Consider the following 27,425-nt stretch of genomic DNA (forward strand, 5'->3'; position numbering starts at 1 on the left):
CTGGCTTAGGTTCAACTCTATATCACCAATTTAGCAATAACTAGTAAGCAATGAAATCTACTAGTCTGCTACACTCCATACTTCAAATTATAAGTAAAATTTCTTCTTTCAGAGGGCATTTTGTAAAAAGGACAACTTTATAAAAAAGAGAATATGTCCTTTACTTCCTTTATAGAACACAATGAGTTCTTCTATAACCTTTTATAGAACTAGTCAATATGCTGAAAGGCAAGGAATTAATGCAGAGAAGAATTTAGGCTGATATCTAGGTTGATCTGAGGTTTAGCATCATTCACATTTGAAAGAGATGAGGCCTGAGAAAACACACCACTATAAATCATACAGAATCAGGCTCTCATAGGCTCTTAGGAAGATCAAAGGATTTTGCTAGGTCCATGTCCCACTGCTAAAATCGATGGCAAATTTATGTCCCTAATCTTTTCATATTCTCCAGGATCAAGATTTAAACTGCACTTCACTGAGTTAGGAAAAAATGGACTTAACTCATAGCATTAGGTGATAAATAATTATTACCACAAGAACCAAATATTTATTTTATTCATATAGCAGTCAGAGAACCCTGTTCCTTTCAGAGACACCAAAGTATTATTAATCAACTGCAATTTAATATATTTTATACAGAAAGATATGTGGGTAGTAGTAAGTTTCTAGTGTTTAAGTTGAAGCTCTTTCTCTGACAATAAATTCAGACCACAGGAAGAAACTACTGAAAGTTCCTGCCAAGGAATAGATTAAATGAAAAGGATGAGATGTCAATGAGTCCTCAACTCAGGAAGTCACATTGAGGCAGTAGAGTTTGGTAGTTCAAAATAGCCTCTTTTGATGGTGACAGGCTTAGAAAATGAGCACCAATGGCTTACTCAAATGATTTTTCGTAACGCCTGACACAATAACCCATATACACAAACCTTACTTTCCAAATAACTACACGTCTCAACATGTAGGGAGGGGAACTGCAAGAGGTAAAGATATCAAAGAAGTTACTGACAGATAGATACCTTTGGTCTTGTGTCTACAACATACATAAATTGGCTTCCAGGGTTTGTTTGGCTAATGGCCTCTAGCAAGAGCTCATCATCTACGCAGCGAGTATAAAATCCAGACAGAGGCTGGCTACAGCGGCAAATGGCAGCCTATAAGGAAAAAAAAAGTGTGTTAGTCCAGTCAGTAAATCCACAGGTGGTCAGAAATCCTCCCAGATTTTGGGTTTGGGGAGTGGAAGGATAAGATAAGCCAACAATGAATAGTGGCCCAAGTAGAGAGAGAGGGGGAGGGGAGGGGAGGGGAGGAAGGGAAGGGAGGGATGAGGGATGAGGGATGAGGGGAGAGGAAAGGAGAGGGAGAGGGAGAGGGAGAGGGAGAGGGAGAGGGAGAGGGAGAGGGAGAGGGAGAGGAGAGGAGAGATATGTGGCTATAAAGCCCAACCATCCTATTGACACTGGGCTAACCCTCTTTCCTACCCTGAGCATATAACTGATTCTCAGCCCAGTCTTGGAAAATTAGACCACACATACACACATGCACAAACACACACACACAAAATCACATCTTGAATGCTTCCTTAATAAAATTCTATTCTCAATTCATAATGGCCTGGTTATTTTTCTGAAACTGCTCCATTTTTTACAGTCCCAGTAATAGCAGCTATATGAACCAGAAACTTACAGTGGCAAAATTCAAGAAACAGCAGAGATCTAGAGATTTAGAGAAGAGAATCCACTAGTTTCAGGAGTAAAATCTAAATCAGAGGGCTGGTATGCTTCAAGGCATTTCAACATAAAACAACATAGCTATTAAACAAGCAAGTCTGGTAATAATCACTTAATGGACTTCATTACATTTTGGTGTGGTTTTTAAGGAGTCTGTTTACTTTGAGAGTTCAATACAAAGATACCCAATTGTATTACTATACTCTTCAGCATTTGAATAGTTCTCCATTTGAGAACTAGACTATTTGTTTCACCCCAGATTTCAAAGTGACCTTAAGAGGTGAGAAATATTACCACTTCCTACTTAAGGGGATTCAAATACAGAGGCGTCAAGTGCTTTCTTCCTACTATCTTAAATTATATGAAAAACAGCAGGAAGGAATCAAAGATATTTGTATTCTAGCGGGAAGCCACAATCTCCAAATATACTCTCATATAACTAATTCCCTTTTATTTTGCAATTCCCCACCAAGCAGGAACCCACAGAAAATAAACAAAACAAAAAACATTTAACATCTTCGTGACATTTTAAAATTTACAAAGTACACATAATTTTTCCTTCGTGCATCCCCCAGTGCCCCTAGAATCACTGAAATTCTGAGAAGTTAAATAGCTTGCTTTGTTACACAGCTACTAAATGTTGTGCTGAGACTGATAGGCAGGTCTTTTAGAGCCAAGTTTAGTTCTCATCAGAGAAGTTTTGCTTAACTTACATTGTTTTCTTTGTAGAGGTAGGAGAGCACAGGGACACGTTCTTTACTTCTGAACTTTGAACTTCCAACCACCGTTCCCAAGGTAACAGATTTAGGAACCACTATTTCAGGAGGGTAGGTACTGCATATCTAAAAGAAAATAAACTCAAATTTTTTACATTTTTTTCATTTGCTAGCAACAGGCTGGAGTAAGTAATCACTTGAGTATTAGCTGGCTGGTACTTATCATCCAGATTCATCATTCCTCAGAAACACAAAATATCCTTGGCATAGCAGCTTCCTCAAGTATGACATTATATAATATTAGCTATTTTTTCTTTCTTTTTTCTTTTTTTTTGGTGGTAATGGGGTTGGAACCCAGAGGTTTTCTACCTCCGGGCTATACTCCCAGACCTATTTTATACTTTTCATTTGGAGATAGGGTCTCACTAAGTTGCTGAGAGCCTCACTAAGAAGCTGAGGCTGGCTTCGAACCTGGCGCGATCCTCCTGTCTCCGCCTCCCAATGTGCCACCACGCCCAGCAAGGTATTATTTTCTAGAAAGGAAGGTATCAAGACATATAAGAACAAAATGTAACTTTAAAATATCTAAAATTAAGCTAGGTGTGGTGCACAGGCCCAGTGATTGGGAGGCTGAGACAGGAGGATTACGCTAGTTCGAAGCCAGCCTCAGCTACTTAGTGAGGCTCTCAGCAACTTAGTGAGACCCTGTTTCCAAATAAAATATAAAATAGGTCTGGGAGTACAGCCCAGAGGTATAAAGCCGCTGGGTTCCACCCCCCAGTACCATAAAAAAAATCTAAAATTATAGGCAGAATTACACATAGAAGTCCACCCTGAAATTTCTTCCACAAACTGCATACTGAGTTCCTCGTATGCATATGTTTTATGTGATACATATATCACTTAAAACACTAGTGTCGAGGTAGAGGTGTTGATATTTTATGTGTGACTTACTTTATAAAAAGACTGACATATTTTCTCAAATTTATCAACATTAATAACTAACAAAATATATTTTTCCAGGGAGACAGCAACACAATATTATAGCAGCAAAGACTTGACATTGCAAAATTAACTCTTATCACTTCCTTAAATAAAGAATATCCTCAAACATTTGATGAAAGAACAAATAAATTAAAAAGGAAAAAATAGTTTCAAAAGAGATCAGATCAAGAATGTTCTACTTAAATCATTATTAATGACAGAGATTCCAGAATACAGACTATTTGAAAAAGAAGAATTTTTCTACCCATCCCTTTATCTAGACTCACACTTTGGGGAAGCAGGTCATACAAAAAGAAAAATAAATGGATCTGCTCTTTCATCTCAGAGAGCTACACAAATACAAAGGACCAACATAGATATTTAGGACTTATTCAGGACACTTAGGACACATAATTGAACTGCACAGAATTTTCCCCATCTCTATTCATTACCATAAAAGTATGACCCAACAAACCTCACTGATGACCTTGCTAAGTGACAGCTCATCATCCTCATAACTAGTGGATAGTCAAAGTCATGTTATCAGAAAAGCCATTATAATTTGTGTCTTCTTATAATAATATAAAAAGCTGAAAATAATTTAAAGATCCAATAAATTAGGAATACCACTTAAATACTAATAACTCTGAAAAATCATCATAGCTGGCCAGACTGCTGCTGTCCTTAGAAAGGCCTACCTGCAATATTGGCTCTTAGCTGGTATGTGGGAATCCAGATTTCAGAGGAGTTTCCACCATTCCCTAATGGCTAAGAGTGGGCAATTCTGCCTAAACTGTACTAATAATGTGATTTATGCTGACTAACCCGTATTCTTTCTGATAATCTGGAATTTTGATATATTTGTAATTTTGATATATCTGGAATTTTGATAATCTGGAATTTTGATACCTGTGTAGGTAATTGGTGCCTACACAGGCCTCCATAAAACCCCTGGGCACTGACTGTTTTGAGCTTCCCTGGTAGACATTACACATGTGTTGTCAGAGGAATTAAACATGTACTGTGTGACTCCACTGGGAGAGGACTCTAGACACTGATACCTGGTTTTCTCTAGACTTTACCTAATGCTCCTTCTCCCTTTCCTGATTTTCAATTTTATCCTTTCACTATAATAAATTAGAATCATAGGCTCGATTTATGTTGAATTCTATGAGCCCTTCTAATGAGTCACAGAACCTGAGAGATGGTCTTGAGAACCCTTAACATAATCCTAGACCTCTATATTCATCCTAGAGCACTATTTTGAAATCTGGACCTAAGTACTTGATTATCTTTTGAATAGCCTTGAATGGAAGTAAAAAAATGAAGATGCTGTCCCTCTTATTGTCATCCACATCTTGGTTAACATAACCATTATCCACCTGGTTTACTAAAGCCAGAAATCAGAAAACAGGGATGCACTATAAACTCCTACTTTCTCCAGCTATATTTTTCAACAGATTCTTTCAATTCTATAACTTAAATATCTATTAAATCCATCTCAATCTGTAGTCAATGCCTTATTTCATATTCTTAGAATTTCAGATATCACTCACTTGCATTCTTATCTCTAGCAAGCTTATTCTCCATACTAATAACAAAATTATCTTTCTAAAATACAAATATAATAATTTTTCCAGATTAAAATATTCTCATGGTTCCCAACTGTCTTCAAGATAATGTTCAAATTTCTTAATTTGGCCATGAAGCTGTTCATGATCTGGTTTTCCTTTCTGCCCTCCTTCCTTCTCACCCTGTGTATATTAGAATGAGGCTCATTCACAAAGCTATTCATTTTTGCAAAGCATCAGGCTGTTTCTGTATTCCCAGGCTGATTTCCATATCCCTCATCTATGCTCCCACAGCACTGCATCCTTTAGATCATGAGATCTTTGAATTTAAGTGCCTTGAGTATAGTAGGTAATCAATAAATACTCAATCAATGTTAAATAAAAAAGAGATTTTGAGAGATTTTCTATTTTTCCCCAAACCTTGTTTGCAGATACTCTGTCTTTTTAGTTAAATGCACCTAAAGATAATAACAATAAAAATTACCTCATAGTTTCTGTTAGCATCTGTTATGATCCAATACCTGTTGGGTATTCCCATTCGCTCAAAATCTGATATTGGGTCAATCAGTTTCCATCCATTTTCCCTCATCTCTTTTGAGGATTTGGGATTATAAGAAAAAGCATAAAGATCTTCAGGTAATACTGAAGAAAAGAGGCATGGAAACAAATTAAGTGTAAGTGAAACTTGAAGATCATCAAAGAAGGTAAACAAAGATTTCCTTTCCCCAAGAAGAACTTTTGTCAGCCCCAGAAAACAACAGTGATTTGTGTACATGTTTGCCTTTATGTAAGAAATAACTGATATATTGCTTTGGATTCTTCTAAAACACACAATGTACTTAAAGATATTGAAGTCAACCACTAAGCCAAGCAAGGGAAGAAGGGATGGGGAAGGAATGGGGTGGGAATTCGGTAGGGGATAAATCAGTGATGTGTACATGTATGTACACACAATTTTTTACCCCAATATGATATATGAATATAATGCACCAATAAAAAATTAAAAAAAATAAAATGTTTCCATGTCATCAACAAATTGAGAACTTTTTACTTGTCTTTCTGCAGAAAAGAATGATGAATAATAGAATGAACTGAGAATTCAGACATTCACTTTAGGAAAGCAGGCCTTGCCAAAAGTTCTAACTGGGATTCCATGTCCTAATTTCACTGCTTGTATAAAATGCAACATTAACAGTGTTCCTGCATTCTCTTTGTAAGGCCAACACCAGCGTCTTGCTGACAAATGCTCATTTCTTTTCTTCTCCCTGTCAGTTATGCTTCCTCCCTTCAAAGATGCAAAATGCAATCAATACTCATTTGACCGATTTATGTGTCAACAACTTTTCCAGAAATGAATGGAGCATATCAGAGCCTTATAAAGTGCTGGGTTGGCTGGTAGGTTCCTCTGTCAAAAAATATCAGCAAATACTGAGGACATATTCTGAGGAAAGAAGAAAAAAAACTTTCTTGGGGAGCTTTTATTCTCCCTACTTTTATAGATGACTAAGCCAAGTTCAGAAGTGATATAACTTGCCCAAATGCCATGTATCTGAAAAGTGGTAGAGCCTGAAGACAAATTCTGTCTAACTCTACAACCCATGATCTTTCCATTATATCATTCTGGGAAAAAATGGTTTTAGTTAAAAGTGCAATCATAAGTACCTGGCTGAGAGAGCTTGAGCAGTGAAATATACACCTCATGGCATACAAGGTCAGAGTCTAAAACAAAGTGGGCCACCCGAAAGTTCTTACAGCGGAGGATCAGAGGACAGCCCATGCTAGTACTGGGCAACTTCTCCACCGTGGCAATGTGATGGAGTGCAATCTGCAAAACAGAAAAGAAGCAGGATAAGCATATATATGTGCACTCACTCTATGACCTTCAGTATACCTAACCCAGTAGTGGTAACAGCACAGCCAGAGATGTAATCATACTGACAGCCTACAACTATCCTTTGTGAGATGCAATAGGGTTCTCTCAAACTGAAATAAAGCATAACAATGGTAAAACCATGGAAAGCAAATCAGTGTTAGAAAACTTCTCCATTTAGGGTTACTTTAGGATATGGAAGGCATAAAATAATGCTAAGGGTGCTAAAGTAATCAGAAAGCATTATCTAAAGGTAAAATAAGAAACACACACATACACACATACATTCATATATATATATATATATATATATATATATATACACACGTGAAATCCCGCTTTTTTTTATTGGCACACTATAGTCTCACATCATAATGTGGATCATGTTGACAATGGAATATCATTCACACAGTACTTGGTGTCCTCCCACACCCCGAAATTCTGTTTTAGGACAGATAGTTTAAATTAGTGCCGCTCAAGGTGTATTTAATGGGGTCTCAGCATTACCCTTAGTATCATCTAAGAGCTTTTTAGAAATACAAAAATTTCAGCTTGAGATTATGTTTCACAAGCTCCCAGATGATATTGATGCTGCTAGTTCTTGGGCCATATTTTATGTATAGAAAGCCTTTAAATTAGTTCAGGATTCTTACCAACTAAATGGGTTCAGAAAATGAGCAGAGACTACTCTACCTAAAAATAACTGAGCTAAAACTCAGGAAAACTCCTAAAATGACTAGCGCCAATAACTTGAAGGAAGATGAATCCTATGATTCAGACTGTTAAGACTCTTAAGAATAAGATTTTTGAAGAAAGGGTCTTCAGCAGTTAAACTAATAATGCTACCTGATATTTCAATAAACCACCATATATAGGGGGCATATATACACAATTAAGACCTTTCGATATTTTTTTCTTGTGAGCATACCCATGTTTCTTTTCTAGCCGCACCAGAAGCTTCCACGTAGATCAGGTGGGTTGCAGTAAGGTAAAGAATCCCATTAGCTGGTTTCTTCCCCACATAACGATCCAGTAATTTCACATTTTCTACCTGTTATTTGGGGAGAAAATAACATTATCAATTCAACACTCATGAAAGCAGGACAATTCAAAACAAGATCAATACTGTTAATTTTTTTATAAAACATCTTTGAAGCTTTCTACTTTCTGCTGAAATGATGAACTAGTACAATATTTATTTCCCTTTCCTAAATCAGCCTTGCAAAAACTATAATAGTAAGAGGAAAACTTGTAACTTAGGAAAGACAAAAATTCTAGATAGTATTTACATGAAGGTGTAAGTGTTGCTGGAAAAAACACTGAACCTAAGTACCTGCTGGGGTATTGGTTGAAGGGAAAGTGTGGTTATTTGATATGTAAAAAATCAAGAAGGGTAAATAATATGAGGATACATCTTAATTTACTGGTGAAATATAGAATAAAAAAGAGGAAAAACAAACACAGTACTATGAATAGAAAATATAGATGAAAGGCCAAAAATAAACCCCAATATAAGAGTAACTGTACTAAATGTACATGAATTAAATTTTACTGATTAAAGGACACTTACAGACTGGATTAAAACAAAAGATTCAATAATATTCAGCCTAGAAGAGATATACTTAACAATAAAAAGACAAACAAGTTGAAAATAATAGGATGGAAGAAGATATACTAAGCAAATATGATTCAAAATAAATCCAGGTAGAGTTTTCAGTATCTAACAAAATAGAATTTAAATGACAAAGAACAAGAGGACAAGAAGATATACTCATTATAAACATGTGTGTGACTTATAATAGAGTTTCAAAATATATCAAGCAACTAGTAGAACTGGAAGGAAATAAAGAACGAGTACACATGAATATTTTAATACTCATCTTATGAATAGATCAAGCAAACAAAAATCTAGCAATGAGATAAGGAACACTTTCACATTATTACTAAAAAGTTTGAGCTGGGCGTGGTGGCGCACACTTGTAATCCCAGCATTCAGGAGGCTGAGACCGGAGGATCGCGGTTCATGGACAGCCTCAGCTACTTAGTGAGCCCCTCTGCAACTCAGTGAGACCCTGTTTCAAAATAAAGAATAAAAAATAGAGCAGGGGTTATAGCTCGAAGGTCAAATGCCCCTGGGTTCCAACCCCATACTTGCAGGAAAAAAAAGTTCAAGCTATAAGGTATATAAATATACCTCTACATCCAACAAATAGAACACATATAATCATTCAAGACAGCAAACAGAACATTTCTAAAAGGAGACCATGATTATGGTGGTAGGGAAAGCTTCAATAAATTCCAAAGGCAAAATATTCTAAGTTTATATTTTCCAATCAGGATGAAATAACATGAGAAATTAATAATAAATAATAGCCAAAATTAACATATGTTTGAAAGCAAAATGATACTTTACTAAATTAAACATGGATTATATAAATAATAAAAGACATTAAATATTTTAAAGAGAATGATAATAACAAGACAACAATTAAAATCTGTGGGGCACAAAGAAAAACTCAGAAATTACTCCATAGCTTTATGTATATACACTATTATGAAATGAGAAAGGTTAAAAGTAAATGAGCTAAGCATTCAATATAATGGGAATAGTGAAATAACAGACATTAGGAAGATGTTAAGTAGGAATTAATAAGCAGAGAATCCTTACTTCCGCAGAGAGAGGAGAGAGAGAAGATTAACAAATCAGAACTTGATTCTTTGAAAAGGCTAATAGAACAGCTATTTGAAAAAAAAGAGAAACAAATAATTTACAGGATGCAAAAAGGAAAACGATATAAAAATTAAATGAGTATTATATATACCTATATGCCAATAAATTTGAATGATTATATGAAATTTTAAAATCCCAAGAAAAATGAAATGGTAATGGTAGCCAAAGATTTCCCCTAACCAAAAAAAAAAAAAAATCTCCTTACCCCAGATGATTTTATAGGTAAATTGAACCAAACTCCCTCCAAACAGTTAATTACTACCTTATCCAATTGATTCCAGTCACTATAAAAAGAATGAAGTTTACTCAGTCCATTTCATGAGGGTAGTGTAATCTTGAGTATAAAATCACATAAAGACAATTATAAGAAAATTTAGGCCCATTTCATTTATGAAACTTACATGCAAAAAGTTGGTACCATTTACCAAGATAACCACTTACCCAGAACAAAAACAGAAGATTCAACAAACTATTAGGACTAATATGAATATAATTCAGCAAAGATATAAGATGGAAGATGACCCATAAATGTTGGTAACATTTCTCTATTCTAGCAATGACTAATTAGAAATATAATAAAAATGCCATTTGCAATGGTAATGAAAATAATATAAAATCTTGAAATTAATTTAACTAAGCTTATGCAAGACCTTTAGAGAAAGAACTTTAATACTCTAATAAAGGACATAAAAGATAATCTAAAGAGACTACTATGATGAGATTCTGTTCTCTAAGTTCATGTGTTGAAAAATTAATCCCCAAAGTTATATATTTATGGAGTTTGAGAGGTGGGACATTTAGGAGGTTATTGGGATGTCATGGGGGCTCTCCTCTCATGAATGGATTAATGAGTTATCAAAGGAGCAGCTTGTTATCAAAGCAAGTTCTTTCTGTTTAGCTTGCTCTATTTCATCATACGATATCCTCTGAGCAGGCCAAGCAGGAAGGCCCTCAGCAGATGCCAGCACTATGTTTTTGAACTTCCCATCCTTCAGAACTAGAAGAAATTTTTTCTTTAAAAATCACCCAGTCTTAGATATTTTGTTATAGCAACAGAAAATGGCTTAAGATAGAAATTAAGAGACATCTATGCTATTAGATGGGCCAACTTTGTATTACAAAGATGATAATTATCCCTCAAATCAATGTATAAATTAAAATAGTCTCAAGCAAATTTCAAAGTGGATTTTCGCGAACTTATTATAAATTCAAATAGAAGAAGAAGCCGCACAAATAACTAAGTCAAACTTTAAAGGAGAACAAACAGGAGGATTTGCTCTACTAGTAATTAAAACATATTCAAAGCTGTGGGGGAAAAAACCCTACAGTACTAGTGCAAGAACAGAAAAATAAAACCAATGGAAAAAGACCAGAGCTCAAAGTCGAACACACATATGAATGGGAGTCTAATGTGGCACAATGATAGCACTACAAATTGAAGAAAAAATGATTATCAAATAAATGTGTTATGGAAAACATTATCAGTACATGAAGAAGATAAAACCACATCCCTGACTAACAGGACATATAAAAATGTACTCTAGATGTATCTATATATAAGTAGTAAAACCATAAATTTACTAGAAAAAAATGCAAAATACTTTGGCTTTATGGACAGGAAAATACTTTGCAATGGTTAATAAAAGAATGGCAGAAAGTATGTGCAATCTCTAAAACTAACAAGGAACTCTTGTCTAGAATATATAAGGAACTCGTGAAACTCAGTAAGAAAAGGAGGCACTAATAGAAAACCTAAAAAGCTCAGATGCATACAACCATGAAGAAATGCTCCAAACCTTGCTAATGAAATAATTAAAAATTAAAATGAGACAATAGTTTAAGTCTATAATTTGGCAAAAACTAGAACATGCTGCAATTTGGTATGGTTTTGATTGAGAACATAGGAAACCTTATCCACTACAACTGCAGTGGAGACATTCATGAGGGAAATATGGTGCCACTTAGCCAAAGTAAAAAATATATACCCAGCCGAATGTAGTGGTGCACGCTAGTAATCCCAGCATTTGGGAGGCTGAGAGAGGAGGAACATGGTCCATGGGCAGCCTTAGCTACTATTTTGTCAGGCCATTTGCAACTCAGTGAGACCCTGTTTAAAAATAAAAAATAGGGTTGGAGTGTATTTCAGAGGTAGAATGTCCCTTGGTTCCATCCCCAGTACCAAAAAAAAAAAAAAAAAAAAGCATACCCTATGACCTGACAATTCTATTCCTGATGATGATTCTGAAGAAATTTTCATACTGTCCATAGAGGATATATACAAGGATGACCTGGTTTAACACTTTGAAAATAGGTCAGATGTGGTGGAATATTAGGCAGATATTAGAAGCAATAGGTTAGAGGTACCCATAACAATATAGATGGCTAAAAATAAGTAAGACTTGGTTAAAAAAAAATATGCTGAAGATATCCCTATTTACATAAACTAAAAATTCATGCATACAAATAACCACTATGACTTGAAATGCACATTCGAATATAAAGACTAATTATTTTATAACGCTTGCCTATGATGGGGAGGTAATGAAATAAAATGTACTAACCAAATAAATATGTAAATAAAACAATAGATAATCTTGCAAGGACCAATGATGATAATGTATTAGGTATTGAGGAACATATGATATACTCAGTTCTGTACAGCTGAGATTGAAAAACCAGAAGCAAACAAGCCACCTTTCCCTTTTAAAAATATGGGACATAATATTAGATATTTAAAAGGTGATCTTGGCCTCATCATAGTTAACTCATCCACACTCACGATAAAATTCAGACTTCTAATATATATTCCTAGGCCTCATGACACTCATTTACAAAGACGGGATAGGAAAGATGTATAAGATCATCCTGAACATGAAACCCTCAGCCTAATGCTCTTTCCATTTGACATATTCATATGTTCACATTCAGGAGTCATTAGTACAAAACCTGCTGGTGTGTCAAATGACAATGCAGGCAAACTTCATATGGCCGAAAAGGATGACAAAGAAGGTATCACTTCTTTTCCTAGTAACATTTAAGAACTAGATACCCATTTATATACTGAGATCATGAGTTTTCTTTGCCCTCTAAATGTGTTTTGATGAAAAGAATATCATTAATATAAAATGTTCCTATATATTGAAAATGCATATTGCTTCTTCACATTTATCAGAAAATCATCACAATCTCTATATACAAAACAACAAAATAATATGAAAAATAATTCAAAAAAGGGGAAATAAAAATGTGAAGACTTCAATCTGACTAGTAATGATGAATGCAAATTTTAAACAACATAGAGCCACAATTTTTTTTTTTTTGGTGGTACTGGAGGTGGAACCCAGAGGCTTTCTACCTCCGGGCTATACTCCCAGACCTATTTTATATTTTATTTGGAAACAGGGTCTCATTTAAGTTGCTGAGAGCCTCACTAAGTAGCTGAGGCTGGCTTCGAACCTGTGTGATCCTCCTGTCTCAGCCTCCCAAGCGCGGGGATTACAAGTGTGCGCCACCACGCCCGACTTAGAGCCACAATTTTAACCTCCTTAAATTTTTAAAACACCCAATGCTGGCATGGCTGTGATAAAATTGGCATACTTGTACAATACTGATGGCAATGTCATATACCTCTTAGAAAGGAATATGGAAATATTAGCAAGACCACCACTATAGTTTGAATATGAAATTTCCTCCAAAGGCTCATGTTCAAGAGTGGGCCCTGGTAAATTTGACACTGAAAGCAGACCCTGGTATTGTCCCATATTTGTTTTGTAGGCATGGAAAATTCAAGAGTAATAGGATCATGGTGGCCTCTATCAAAATTTCAAAGGAAAACCTGGGAAGCCAGGCAGAGGGTGGTAGGGTTAGAAACCAGCAAACAGCCCCTGACAGAGTGATATGTGGAGCTTTGAGAATGAAGCTATAGCTGCAATGGAGACCCCAAGAACTACAGAGATGACAATAAGATAGAATACTGAGGGGAGCTGAAGACAGAAAGCAGAAGTACCCCACTAGTGAAAATCTGGGCTGAAACCAGCAAGGTTGAAGAGATGAGGCTGCCCAAGGCCTCTTCAGCTCATATTGCCCTAGATGCTGACACAAAATGATAGGATTTAGTATTTGCCCTGCTTGGTTTAGTCTTGCTTTTATCTGATCTTTTCTATGCCCCTATTCCTGACATTATTTAATATTAATATGGGATAGGAATATTTAACCTGTGCCACTGTATCTTGGAGGTATGTAGCTTTCTTTCTTATTTCTATAGGGTCTCGTAGTTGTTTTGCCCTGACTCTCAGAAGACTTGAACTTTTTTGTGTGGTACTGGGGATGGAATGCAGGGGCATTCTACCTCCGAGATACACCCCCAGCCCTACTTTTTCTTCTTTAGTTTGAAACAGCGTCTCACTGAGTTGCAAAGAACCTCAGTAAGTAGCTGAGGTTGTCCGTGAACCACAATCCTCCTATCTCAGCTTCCCAAATGCTGGGATTACAAGCATGTACCACCATGCCCAGCTAGACTTGGACTTTTGAGCAATGTTGGAATAGTTAAGGTTTGGGGGACTCTTGGAGATAGATAGACTGGATGGATTTTGCATTATGGGATGGACAAGAGCCTTTGGAGGCAAGGGGATGAATGCCATAGTTTTATGTAAAATGTCCCCCAAATGCCCAGGTGTTGAAAGTTTGGTCCCCAGCTTATGGCATTATTAGAATGGGATAAAATCCTACTTGGAGATAGTTAAAATGAGAAGGGGACCACAAATTCTGGTTTCTAGACTGGCATATAAAAAGCTTAGAAGTTATGACTCTTGACCATACATAAAGATAAAAGCTGAAAAAAAACTAAAAATGAACAATTCTTCTCAGATTCATTAGAACAGAGATTTCATGATTAACTGTTGTCCACAAAACTAGAGAAACAGACAGAAACAAATAATAATAACTTACCAGAGCAGAATCCTAGAAACAGAAACTTTCATGGGAACCATGACTGAGTTTTAATCACTATACATGTCGAACAAGAACTACAGGGCATATTAAACATTTAAGAATAGCTTATTGGGATAGAGAACAGACCCAGATATCAAACTCAGAATCACACTGAGATGTGGTAGATAAGTTAAAAATTTCAGACCAATAACTTGAAACTTATGTGATTAATAATTTAAATGCTCTCATAAAAAAGTAGAAAATATACCAGAAAAGATAGGCAAAGTAGTCAGAGAGGTAGCTTTTAAGATTCAAAGGGTAATGTTAAGGGCCGGGCGTGGTGGCGCACGCTTGTAATCCCCGCGCTTGGGAGGCGGAGACAGGAGGATCGCGCTGGTTCGGAGCCAGCCTCGCTGGCTTAAGAGACTCTATTTCCACATAAAAATGTTAGAAAAATTGGTCTGGGAGCGTAGCCCGTGAGAGTGTATACCGGAGGCAGAAGGGCTTCCAGGAACCCCAGTACCACCAAAAATAAATAAATAAATAAATAAACAAAGGGTAATGTTAAAAATAAAAAAATACTGTAACAGAATACCTTTTGTAGGGTCATCAATAGGCTGGAAATAGTCAAGGAAATAATCAGTAAACATAGAAAAAAACCTTCCAAAACTTGAACTGTAGTAAAAACATGAAAAATAAATATCCAAGCACTGGGGGACAATTACAAAAGATTTAGCATGTGCATAATAGGAATATTTTTTAAAAGGAGAAAGGAAAGGAAAAGATGAAGTATTTGAAGCAATAATGACCAAAAATGTACACAAATTTAATATTAGAATCAAACCACAGCTCCAGGAAGATCAAAACACACAAATCAGATAGATCGTGCCTACCAAAATAAATGTTTTCAAAGAAACCAGAGAAAGAAAAAAATACCTTAGAGATAAAAAAAAATAATAAAAACTTATATTTGACTCTTTTTTTTTTAGTGGTAATGGGGTTCCTGGAAACCCTTCTACCTCCAGGCTACACTCCCAGACCTATTTTATATTTTTATTTGGAAACAGGGTCACCTAAGCCACCGTGGCTGGCTTAGAACCTGCGCGATCCTCCTGTCTCCACCTCCCAAGCGCGGGGATTACCAGCATGCACCACTATGCCCAGAGTCATTTGACTTTTCTTTAAAAGCCATGGGAGCCGGGCGTGGGGGCGCATGCTTGTAATCCCCGTGCTTGGGAGGCGGAGTCAGGAGGATCACGCAGGTTTGACACCAGCCTCTGCTGGTTTAAGAGACCCTGGACCATGGACCGGGTGTGGTGGCACACACTTGTAATTCCAGTTTTGGGAGGCTGAGACAGGAGGATCATGGTTTGTGGACAGCCTCAGCTACTTAGTGAGGCCCTCTGCAACTCAGTGTGACCCTGTTTCAAAAATAAAGAATAAAAAAATTGGGCTGGGGGTGTAGCTCAGAGGTAGAATGACCCTGGGTTCCATCCCCAGTACTGAAAAAAAAAAAGCCATGGAAGCAAGGGAGACTGTTGAAAAGGAAAGCTGCCATCCTAGAATTCTGCATCTAGAAAAATTATCTTTCAGATATGAATAAGAAATAAAGATTGTTTCAGACAAACAAAAATTGACAGGATATGTCACCAGTAGAACTGCCTTGGAAGAAATATTAAAATAAGTTCTCCAGAGAGAAGGAAAATGATGCAAGTCAGAAAATTGGATCTATGTTAAGAAAGGAAGAATATTAGAGAAGGAATAAATTGAAGTAAATATTTTGGTTTTTCTTACTCTTAATATGTTAAGTATGTTCAAAATTATAATAGGAACAATGCATTCAGTGATTATAGCATAAAGATAAGTGCAATGAATAGCAATGAAGGGACAGGAGGGAAGAATTAGAAATATTCTGTTATTAAATAATTTACACTCTCTCTAGTTAGTAGAGTGTTATTTGGAAGAACTTGGGTTACTTCTAAATGTATACTACAAACGCAAAAATAACCACTAAAAATGTGACAAAGAAAGCATAGTTCTTATGCTAAAAAAGAAAAAAACTAGAGTCATATGAACTATTCAATTAAAACCAGAGAAGGTTAAAAAAATAAAAAGAGTGGAGCACAAAGCAAACAAACAAACAAAATGGGCAATGAACAGAAAACAGTAATAAATACAGTGACATTAATCCAAATATAGCAACAATCCCTGTGGCAATGCCTTAAGGACACCAAACAAAAGACAGAGACTGTTGAACATTGAATAAACAACGATCTAATGATATGTTTTCAATTAAACTATTTTTAATTTTTTTTGGTGGTACTGGGGTTCCTGGAAGCCCCTCCGGGCTACACTCCCAGACCTAATTTATACTTTTTATTTGGAAACAGGGTCTCTTAAGCCAGCGCTGCTGGCTTCGAACCTGCGCGATCCTCCTGTCTCCGCCTCCCAAGTGCGGGGATTACAAGTGTGCGCCACCACGCCTGGCAATTTTTTAATTTTTATTTTTTGTAGTATTGAGGATTGAACCCAAGGGCATTATGCATTCAAGATCTACCCCTAACCCTTTTTTATTTTTTATTTTGAAACAGGGTCTCACTAGATTGCTGAGAATCTTGCTAAATTGTGGAGGATGTCCTAAAACCTGCAATCCGCATGTCTCGGCCTCCCAAGTACTGAAATTACAATGTAAACCACCATACCTGGCAAAGAAAACCACTTTAAATATAAGTATATTAAATTAAAGAGATGGAGAAAGGTATATATTGCTTATACCAATCAAAAGAAAGCTGAGGTAGCTGTAATAATATAAGACAAAGCAGACATCAGATTAAAGAACATCAGGTATAGAGAGGGATGCTATGGTCTGAATGTTGGTGTCCTCCCAAAATTCATACATTAAAACCTAACCCCCATGTTAAGAGAATTAACAAGTACAGTCTTTAGGAGATGATTATACCATGAAGTCTATGCTCTCATGAATGGGATTGGTATCCTTATAGAAAGGCTTAATACTGCCTGTTTGCCTCTTTTACCATGTGAGGATGCAGCAAGACTACTTTCTATGAACCAGGACATGGGCCCTCATCATATAACAAATTTACACACACCTTGATCTTGGACTTCCCATCTCCAAACTCTTGAACAATAAATTTTTATTGTTTGTAAATTACCTAGAAGACTGGCATGGTGGCACGGGCCTGTAATCCGAGTACTTGGGAGGATGAGATGGTAGGATTATAGGTTCGAGACCAGTCTCAACAACTTAGTGAAACCCTCAGCAACTTAGGGAGAGCCTGGCTCACAATAAAAAAAATGAAATATGGCCAGGGGTGTAGATTAGAGATAGAATGTCACTTGGTTCAGCCTCCAATATGTGTGTGTGAGTATGCATGCACATATCTATATAAGTGTGTGTGTATAAAATACCATGTATTAATACATATATCATCACATGGTATTTTAGTTACAATGACCCACATGAACTAAAAGAAAAGGTATGATATAAAGATATGTCAGTTTTCTAAGAACACAACAAAACATCCTTAGTGTATGTTTTAAATATGTGAGGTAAAAAGGTTATAAATACAAGGAGAAACAGATCAGTTCCCTATTATAGTTGGAGACTTTACTATCCCTCTATTGACAGATCCGGTAGGGAAAAAATCAATAAGGACAAAGTTGAACCACCACCAACCAAGGGACTATAGTTGAAATCTATAGAATATTTTATCCAATGACAGGTAAATATATACTCTTCTTAAGCTCACAGGGACAAGTCAAACTATGTGCTGGAATATAAAGACACCTTAAGAAATTTAAAAGTGTACAAATCATACAAAGTATAGATTTGGAATAAAACTTAGTAGTAGAGTGCTTGCCTAGCATGCACAAAACACAGGGTATATTCCCAGAATACAATGAAATTAACCAGAAATAATTAACAGATGATAGCTAGAAAACTACAAAATATTTAAATATTAAACAAAACACTTTTTGTTATGGATTCTCGGAATTAAAACTAGAGGCATTCTACCTCTGAGCTACATCCGAAGCTCAGATCCTCCTGTCTCAGTCTTCCAAATACTCGGATTACGGGCATGTGCCACCATACCTGGCTTAAGCAACATACTTCTAAATAGATACAGGCCAAAGAATTTAAAGAAAAAATTAGAAATACTACAAACAAAATGATAATTTATCTTGCCAGTTATAGTGGCCCATGCCTATAGGGAGGCTAAAACAGGAATATGGTCATTTCAAGGCCAGCCTCAATAACTCAGCAAGACTCAGCAATTTAGCGAGACCTTATTTCTTTTTTAAATTTTTATTCATATATTGTAGTCATAAATCTCAATGGAATACAAGATGGTGGAGGCATACATGCACACATCACCCAATTAGCCCTTACCCAATTCTCACCCCATTCCCTCCCTCTCCTTCCTTCTCATGTTTGGCTTAGTGATTGACACTGATAATATTTGTTAAAGTATATCATGTGCATTAGAGAATTCTCTGAGACCCTATTTTAAAATAAAAAATAAAATTGGTCTGGGGATGTAGCTCAGAGGTAGAATACCCCTGGGTTCAATACTCAGTACCCCTCCAAAAATGACACTATATCTTAAAAAAGTTTGTGGGATATAACAAAAGCACTACTTAGGGGTAATTTTATAGTTAAAATGTATATATTAGAAAAATGGATCTAAACCCAATAATTTTACCACAAAAGTTAATGTAATTTAAATTTAAAAGAAAATGAAAAGGTCGAGCTTCCATTTTTGGAAACCAAAAGAAAAGAAGAAAACCAATTAAATGCAAGATAAGCAGAAAAATTACTAAAAATTTAGAGCAGACATCAATGATATTGATAATAATTACTTAATAGAAACTTCAAAAAATTAAAAGCTGGTTCATTGAAAAGATCAAGAAACTGATGAATTTATCCATGTTAACTAAGAATGAGTGAGGAAACACAAATAACTAACAGGAGATACACACTTATTCCCTGTGTGTAAGCCAATAAAAGAATATCAACAAATCTATTCTCACAAATTTGACAATTTAAAGGAAATTACAAAATATACAAAAGTTCTAATATACCCAAAATACCAAAGCTCATGCAAGGAGAAAAAGATAGTAAGTACACTATATTTATTAATATACCAAATCCACAATCAATAATCTTACAATACTGAAAGCATCAGAACCAGATGAGTTCCCTGGAAAATTCTACCAAATATTTAAGGAAGAAATTATAGTGATTCTCTATAATCTCTTCTGAGAAACAGAAGAAATGCACCCTATTATATAAATCCAGCATTACCCCATTTCTAAAACCAGAAAAAAAATCCACAGACCAACATTTATCATGAACATGGATAAAAAAGTTTCAAAAAACTATCAGTGCATTCATTTTCTAGAGCTACCATAGCAAAGTACTAGAAACTGTGTGGCTTAAACACCAGAAATTTATTATTTCACAGTTCTGCCACTACAAGCCCCAAACCAAAGTATAAGCGGGATTAGTTCCTTCAGAGGGCTGTGAAGAAAGGATGTGCTCTAGCCCTCTCTTCCTTGGCTTGGAGGTAGACACCTTCTTATATCTTCTCACATCATTTTCCCTGTATGCATGTATGTGTCCAAACTTCCTTTTGAATAAGTGCACCCACAGTAATATTGGGTTAAGGCCCACCTAACCACTTTTACTTGATTACTTCTCTAAGTACTATCTAAGTGAAGTTATATTGTGAAGAAGTGGACTTAGGACTTCAACATATGAATGCAATTCAACTCGTAACACTTAGCAAATCAATAATGTATAAAATTATACACAAAGATCAAGTAGGATTTTTTACAGGTGTGCAAGGCTGGTTCAACTTTTGAAAATCAATTAAAGTAAACTATCACATCAACAAGATTAAGATGAAAAATTGTAAGATTATATCACTAGATCCAAAGAGATGGTGAATTATCTAAAGTCACACAAGTAGTTAATGGAAGGGCTGAGTCTGAAATCTATTTTTCGATGTTCTTCCTGTTCTGAGCCCTGGAGGAGACAGATTGTCAATGGTAGTTGAGAAATGAATCAATATAGAAATAGCGTGTGGAATCAAAAATTTTATGCAAATTGGGTGGCTACTTATTCTGGTTGAAAGACTAAAAGAGAATATGTACTCATACTATATTTTTTCTATGACTATGTGCATGGTAATATTGACATAGTGGGACTGAGTGTAAATCCCATCTCTGACAATGGGATACCACCTTAGGGAACTCATGTCACCACTTGGTGCCAGTAAAATGGAGAAATTATGCCTGCCACATAAGGTTATTGCAAACATCAAATGCATATATATCTTGACTGTATTTTGTAAACTACAAGAGGTGATTATTACAGAATAGTGTAACCCAGAATTTTCACTAATGAATTGTTACAGACATAGCAACTGAATTTTGCAGTGGCTTAACCTTACAACCACCCATCTCCTTTTAGGTAAACCAGAGGTCTTCCCTGGACTATATGTCAGGGTAGCTTTAAAAAATGATTGCAGGTTTGTGGCCAGCCTCAGCTACTGCGTGAAGCCCTCCACAATTTAGTGAAACCCTCTGCAACTTAGTGAGACCCTTTTTCAAAATAAAGAATAAAAAGTAGGGCTGGAGATGTAGCTCAGATGTAGAATGTCCCAGGGTTTCATCCCTAGTACTGCAAAGAAAGAAAGAAAGAAAGAAAGAAAGAAAGAAAGAAAGAAAGAAAGAAAGAAAGAGAAAGAAAGGGAGGGAGGGAGGGAGGAAGGAAGACTGATTGATTTGAGATTCCATCCCCAAAGATTGATTTAATTGGTTGGAGGTGAGGCATTTGAATATACTAAAGACAGCCAGGCATGGTGGTGCATGCTTGTAATCGCAGCATTTGGGAGGCTGAGACAGGAATATCCAGGTTCGCAGAGAGCCTCAGCTACTACTTAGTGAGGCCCTTTTCAACTCAGTGAGACCCTGTTTCAAAATTAAGACTAAAAAATAGGGCTGAGGATATAGCTCAGAGGTAGAATGCTTCGGGATTCCATCCTCAGTACCACACACACACACACACACACACACACACACACACACACAAAACAGAATGTACTAAAGACAAATTTAATGTATAATCATCTTTGGGAACTACCAAATTAATTCAAATATCATTTAAATAAAATTTGCAGATGAAATGAGAAAAACTAGATATAGAAAAATCCATAGAATCTGGAATCATTTTAAAAAATGCAGCTTTAGAGCAATAGCTCTCATGCTTAGCTGAAGCAACTGGGGAACTTTCTGATGAACTGCTAATGATTTATTAATTATATATTATATGCATATATCAAACTATTATAATATACACATAAATATATGCAATTACTACATGTCAGTTTAAAATAATGACCCTATGCTTGGTCCCCACAACTACGGTTTCTGATGTACAGGATCTCTATCTTGAGAGTTTGACAAAGTTCTTCAGGTGACTCTAGTATGCAAACCAAGACTGAGAATCACAGACTTAAGAGAAACACAAATTTAGCCTCTTATATACCAAAGCTAGTCTCCAAGGTTCATACCTAATACAAGAATAACAACTAAAATAACAAAATAGAGATGTTACTTTGCACCAAATATCTAGCTTTACATGGTATATTTCATTTTAATACTTACTAAAACTCAGTGCAGTTTAGCTTGAGAGAAAAAAATCTCTTTTGATCACTTTCTCCTAGGAATCTGTCCTACAAAATAATTATTAAGACTGTTTTACAATCCCAAGAAATAGAAGTTTTATTTTCTTGTACAGCTAGGAATTCCTCTCTTTTTCAACCCTTCCAAGAAAGCAAACTGAAGTAAAATGATGTTAAACGATCAGTGTTTTTCCTTTTGTTCCATTTCCTTGTTCCTATCATACAAATCCACTGCTCATCTATTGCTCACTGGGAACTCTCATTCTATTTTGTAGAATGGAGGCTATCCTATTCATGAAAAACCCAATTAGATATATATTTGTTGTTTTATCTTTTGACAACATTGAAAATGGCTAAAGGTTGGTTTCCATAAAAAAAGGAAGGGGAACGCTGGGCATGGTGGCTCATGCTTGTAATCCCAGCATTTGGGAGGCTGAGACCGGAGGATCACAGTTCGCTGACAGCCTCGGCTACTTAGTGAGGCCCCCCGCAACTCAGTGAGACCCTGTTTCAAAATAAAGAATAAAAAATTGGGCAAGGGGTGTAACTCAGAGGTCAAATGCCTCTGAGTTCCATCCCCAGACCCACAAAAAAAAAAAGAAGGAAGGGGAAGAAAGCAATAAGCAGCTAATTATAAAGGAAGGACTGCAAAGGAAATATGGATGCAAAACATTTCCCTTCCTGATGGGAAAACTACAGAGAGGTTATTATGGTTTTCATCTAGAATGTTCCCTAAAGTTTCATGTGTTGAAGGTTTGGTCCTCAATGCCAGCAATATTCAGAGTTAGGGTTTTCGGGAGATTACTGATTCATGAGGGCTCTCACCTCATCAGTGTATTAATCCAGTTGATGAAGTGATAATTTGAATGTACCATTGGGAGTTGGTGGGAATTATAGGCAAGTGTGGCATGGTTGGAGGAAGTAGATCACTGAGGGAATTACCTTGTATTGTAACTTGTCCCTGGTCCCTTCATCTCCCTCTCTCTGCTTCCCAGCTGCCATGAGTTAAAGAGCTTTGCCTCTGCCATGCTCTTCTGCCATGATGTTCTGCCTCACCTCAGGCTCAAAGCAATGGGGCCAGCTGACCACTGACTAAAATTCTGAAACTATAAGCTGCATTTTTCCTGTTATTCTCAGATATTTGTCACAATAACAAGCTGATTAACAAATTCACTGTGCTTATCATAATGCAAGAAAGACATATGACTCTAATGGGAGTAGTTTGGTAAAAGCATGCTGAGTTCAGACAATTGAAAATAAAAAGGAAAAGGAGGCTTGTCTTCACTACAAAAAAATACTGTGATTAGGCTAATAAAACAAATCAGTGGAAGCCAGACATGGTGGCGCACGCTTGTAATCCCATCATTTGGGAGGCTGAGAAAGGAAGATCACGGTTCGCGGACAGACTCAGATACTTAGTGAGGCCCTTTACAACTCAGTGAGACCTTGTTTCAAAATACAAAATAAAAAATAGGGCTGGCGGTGTAGCTTGGAGGTAGAATGCCCCCGGGTTCCATCCTCAGTACCACAAAAAAGAAAAGAAAAGGAAAAAGTCAGTGTCAACTGGATAGGGGCTCACTCTCCCACTTAAGGGGAAAAATTGCACTTCAGAGAAAAATGAGCAAGGGGCAGAGTAGGCATTGAAATGAGAAAGCATATTTACCTCTTTCCTGCCTGTTCTAGAGATCTCTGTACAGTCCTGTATGATAGGAGATTCTCAACAAGGGGGAAATTGGCCACTCAGGAGTTACTGCTAAGACTGTGTACTATCTACCAATAGGCTACACTGTCCAAGTACAAAAGGTGCTGTGCATCACTTGGAAGTCACTTGTTGAGGAAGGCTCAAAGGGAGAAATGGTTGATATCTAGGCTAAACTTCCCATAGAGCAGGGAACCTATACCTGTTATTCAGTAGTGCCTTCTAGGAGAGCTGCAATTATTCAGACCCTCCTCTCCATCTACTCATTAGTATCAAGCCCCCTCTGGTACTGAGATAGGGGGTTAAGAGGGTCCCTCTATATGGTGTGCTTCTAGCCAGTCGAAACCAGGATCCTATCATATTCATGTGGAGAGAGATGAAGAACAAAAGACAGAGATTAGAGTAGAAAGAGAAGGAAAAGATAAGAGAGGAGGAGAAAGAAAGGAGAACTAAGGGAGAAGAAGTGAAGGGGAAAGAAAAAAGGGGAAAAGAAAAGAAAGGAAGATAATGAGAAGAGTAAAGAGAATGAGAGAGATGAGATGGAAAGGAAAAAGGGTGAGAACTGAGGCTGACCACCACTGGGTACTATGGACACACACACACACACACACACACACACACACACACACACATTCCCAGGCAGGCCATCCAATTGTTAGTTTTGCACTCCTATGCTGTATCCAGAGCACTCTAACATTTATATGCTCTTTGCTCTTGAAAATCTATGGACCATAAACTATATTTTTTCATTTATTTTCTAGGAAGCAAGAGAGGAAATCAGGTATATGCTGGAGGTCTCTGAATCCATTGTTTATCGTGATTTGTGACAATTATTGGTAATAACTCAGATACACTGCAAAAATAAATAAAAGATGGGACATATGGCTCTGGAGTTTCAATAGTGTAATGATATTCATCAGCTGCACACATGTCCAAAGCAAGCCCTACCCTTAGCATTATTGCCTCAAACAGCAGAGAGCATTTGTCATAGAAACAACTGCTGAGCCTTGCATATGTTAAAAAGTCTTTGTCTTGATTTCATGTCAAGCACCTATAATTTAAGTCTCTTTTAATATAAGAGAAAATATATAACAGGAAGGAGAAAAGAAAGGCAAAGGAAGAAGGCAAGTATTTTGTGTTAATTTGGACAAGGTCATTTTAAGCAAGTGTTAAAATGCAATCCTGACTAGCCTTGAACTTGTGCCTCCCAAATGTTACTTTTGAGACCACACCAATTAAAGCAAATTTGAAACTTGGAAAGGAATTCTGCACCTCAAAGTCTCCAGATCTATCATTATTAAGTGCAAAAGTTAGAATAAACTTTCTCGGCTGACACTAGCATTTTTCAAAACATGTTATATGAATCCTAGTTCTACAAGATGTGTACACACAAACATACAACTCAATGAAACTTGTGGTTGAGGTAAATAAGAACTAGGAAAAATATATACAGATAGGTTTCTTTTGTGCTGGGCTTCTCAGACCCTTTAATAGATGAACATTCAGGTTGGGCATGTAGCTCAGTGGTAGAATGCTTACCTAGTATGTATGAAACTCTGGGTTCATTTCCACAGTACCACAAAAATAAAAAAAGTTTTAGCTGGGAGCAGTGTCACATGCCTATGATCTCAGTACTTGGAGGGCTGAGACAGGAGGATCAAAGGTGCAAGACCAGCCCCTGTAACTTAGTGAAACCCTGTTTCAAAAAAGCCTGGAGATGTAGCTCAGAGTTATAATGCTCCTAAATTCAATCCTAAATCCCCCCTAAAAAATTAGGTGAATATCTATTATGAATCTCTACCATGTTTGTGGTATCAACATATTTTACCTTAGAAAATTTCTTATTTTCTGAGTAAATTATTTTATAGGACTAGTGTTCCTTAGGAACATAGTTTAGGAAATCCTGGTACAATCTAATTGGCTCATTTTATTAAAGCAGTATAGTATAGGGGTTAAGAGCATATACTTTCAAGTCACTGACTGCCTAATTTGGCTCCTGGCAAGTTGCTTAAGCCTTATGAGTGATATCTTTAATTTTTAAAATGAGGATAGGGCCGGGGATATGGGTCAGTAGTAGAGCAAAAATTCTTAAAATAAGGATGATAATAGTATTGTTGTGAGGATTAAATGAGCATATAAATATGTAGTATTTATGTGAAGCACTTAAAATAACATCTACCATTTAATAAAGCTGTAAAATTTAGATTTTATTGGTATTTTACCAACAAGCAAAGTGAAGCCCAGAAAAGGAAAAAAAAAAAAAAAAACCAAGTCTAAGGTCACACAGTATGTCAGTATCAAACCTGGGGTCAGAACTCAGATCTCCTGATTCCCTGCCCAATATTGATGTCTCAAACAATAAAAATGTCTTTAGAACTTATCAAAATATCTTTCTAAAGCACTTAAGCATTATACCACAAAACCATAAAAGATATCTAAACCACATAACTCTAAAACAAATCCCAGTGGTTTCTAAAAGTAACTGTGTAGCTGGGAGTTTCCACAGTACAAAGTAAAGTCAAAGGAGGGTTTTTTTCTTTTCTTTTCTTTTTCTTTTTTCTTTTTTTATTTTTTGTGGTCCTGAGAATGGAACTCAGGGGCATTCTAACTCTGAGCTACACACACAACCCCATTTTTTATTCTTTATTTCTTAAAAAGGGGCTCACTAAGTAGCTGATGCTGGCGGCGAACCTGTGATCCTCCTGCCTCAACCTCCCAAATGCTGAGATTACATTCACCACCACACCTGGCTTCAAATGAAGTTTTGGTGGTAAGAAAAACTATTCTAATGCTTATAAAATAGTGAACAAAATGCTTAGAGCACTGCCACTGCAAGCTTCCTAGGTAACTTCTCTTCTTGCAATGCATTACGAAGAGCCTTTCTGGATGTTGGGGCAGATATCCCTCTGAGACAGGCTGAACTTTGAGACTTCCCAGGAGAATTGTACACTAAAGACTCTTATACTCTTTGGCTCTGATGAAAAGAGAAATGAATATATAGTTATTGAGCACTTAATATGTGTCAGTCTCTCATAATACCTTATGTTAATGTTTATCACAGTCCCAAGAGATAGATATTATCCTCATTTTACAAATGAGAAAAATGAGACTCAGTGTGTTTATGTGATTTTCCCAAGAACGTCAAATTAAAAATATATCTTGAATTCAAATCCAGCTCTGTCCATTCATTCTTTTTCTACATTACATCACTTCCTAGACTAAAAGGATTAAAGTAAATTCAAATGGATTTAGACTTTGAAGGACTGAAAGGAGAGCATAATTCTTATCTCTAGAAATCCCATTTCCTTGAAAATGAAAAACATGACTTTACCTAGATTTATCTTTATTTATTTTGACTTCTCTCTTTCCTAAATGAATTTGAGGTGCTTCGTAATAAAAGTTAGGTCTACAATTAGGTTATTGAATAGAAAATCAAAGCAACGAAAAAGAGAAGAGAGCAATTATGTTAAGAAGAAGAGCTAATTT

General features: G+C 36.3%; 1 protein-coding gene across 1 annotated transcript in view; it reads right to left on the minus strand.

Moving 5' to 3' along the window:
- Positions 1-27,425, minus strand: part of MTMR8 (myotubularin related protein 8) — a gene marked incomplete at both ends in the record, with an annotated part of 94,071 nt that overhangs the window by 61,728 nt on the left and 4,918 nt on the right. The window contains 5 exons of the mRNA XM_080718977.1: positions 1,020-1,154; positions 2,444-2,572; positions 5,486-5,643; positions 6,664-6,826; positions 7,800-7,922. Of these exons, the coding sequence (XP_080575103.1) occupies positions 1,020-1,154; positions 2,444-2,572; positions 5,486-5,643; positions 6,664-6,826; positions 7,800-7,922 (708 nt within the window). The remainder of the gene's footprint in view (positions 1-1,019; positions 1,155-2,443; positions 2,573-5,485; positions 5,644-6,663; positions 6,827-7,799; positions 7,923-27,425) is intronic.

The sequence above is a fragment of the Muscardinus avellanarius genome (genome assembly GCF_963383645.1).
Source record: "Muscardinus avellanarius genome assembly, chromosome: X".
In the NCBI taxonomy this organism is placed as follows: domain Eukaryota; kingdom Metazoa; phylum Chordata; class Mammalia; order Rodentia; family Gliridae; genus Muscardinus; species Muscardinus avellanarius.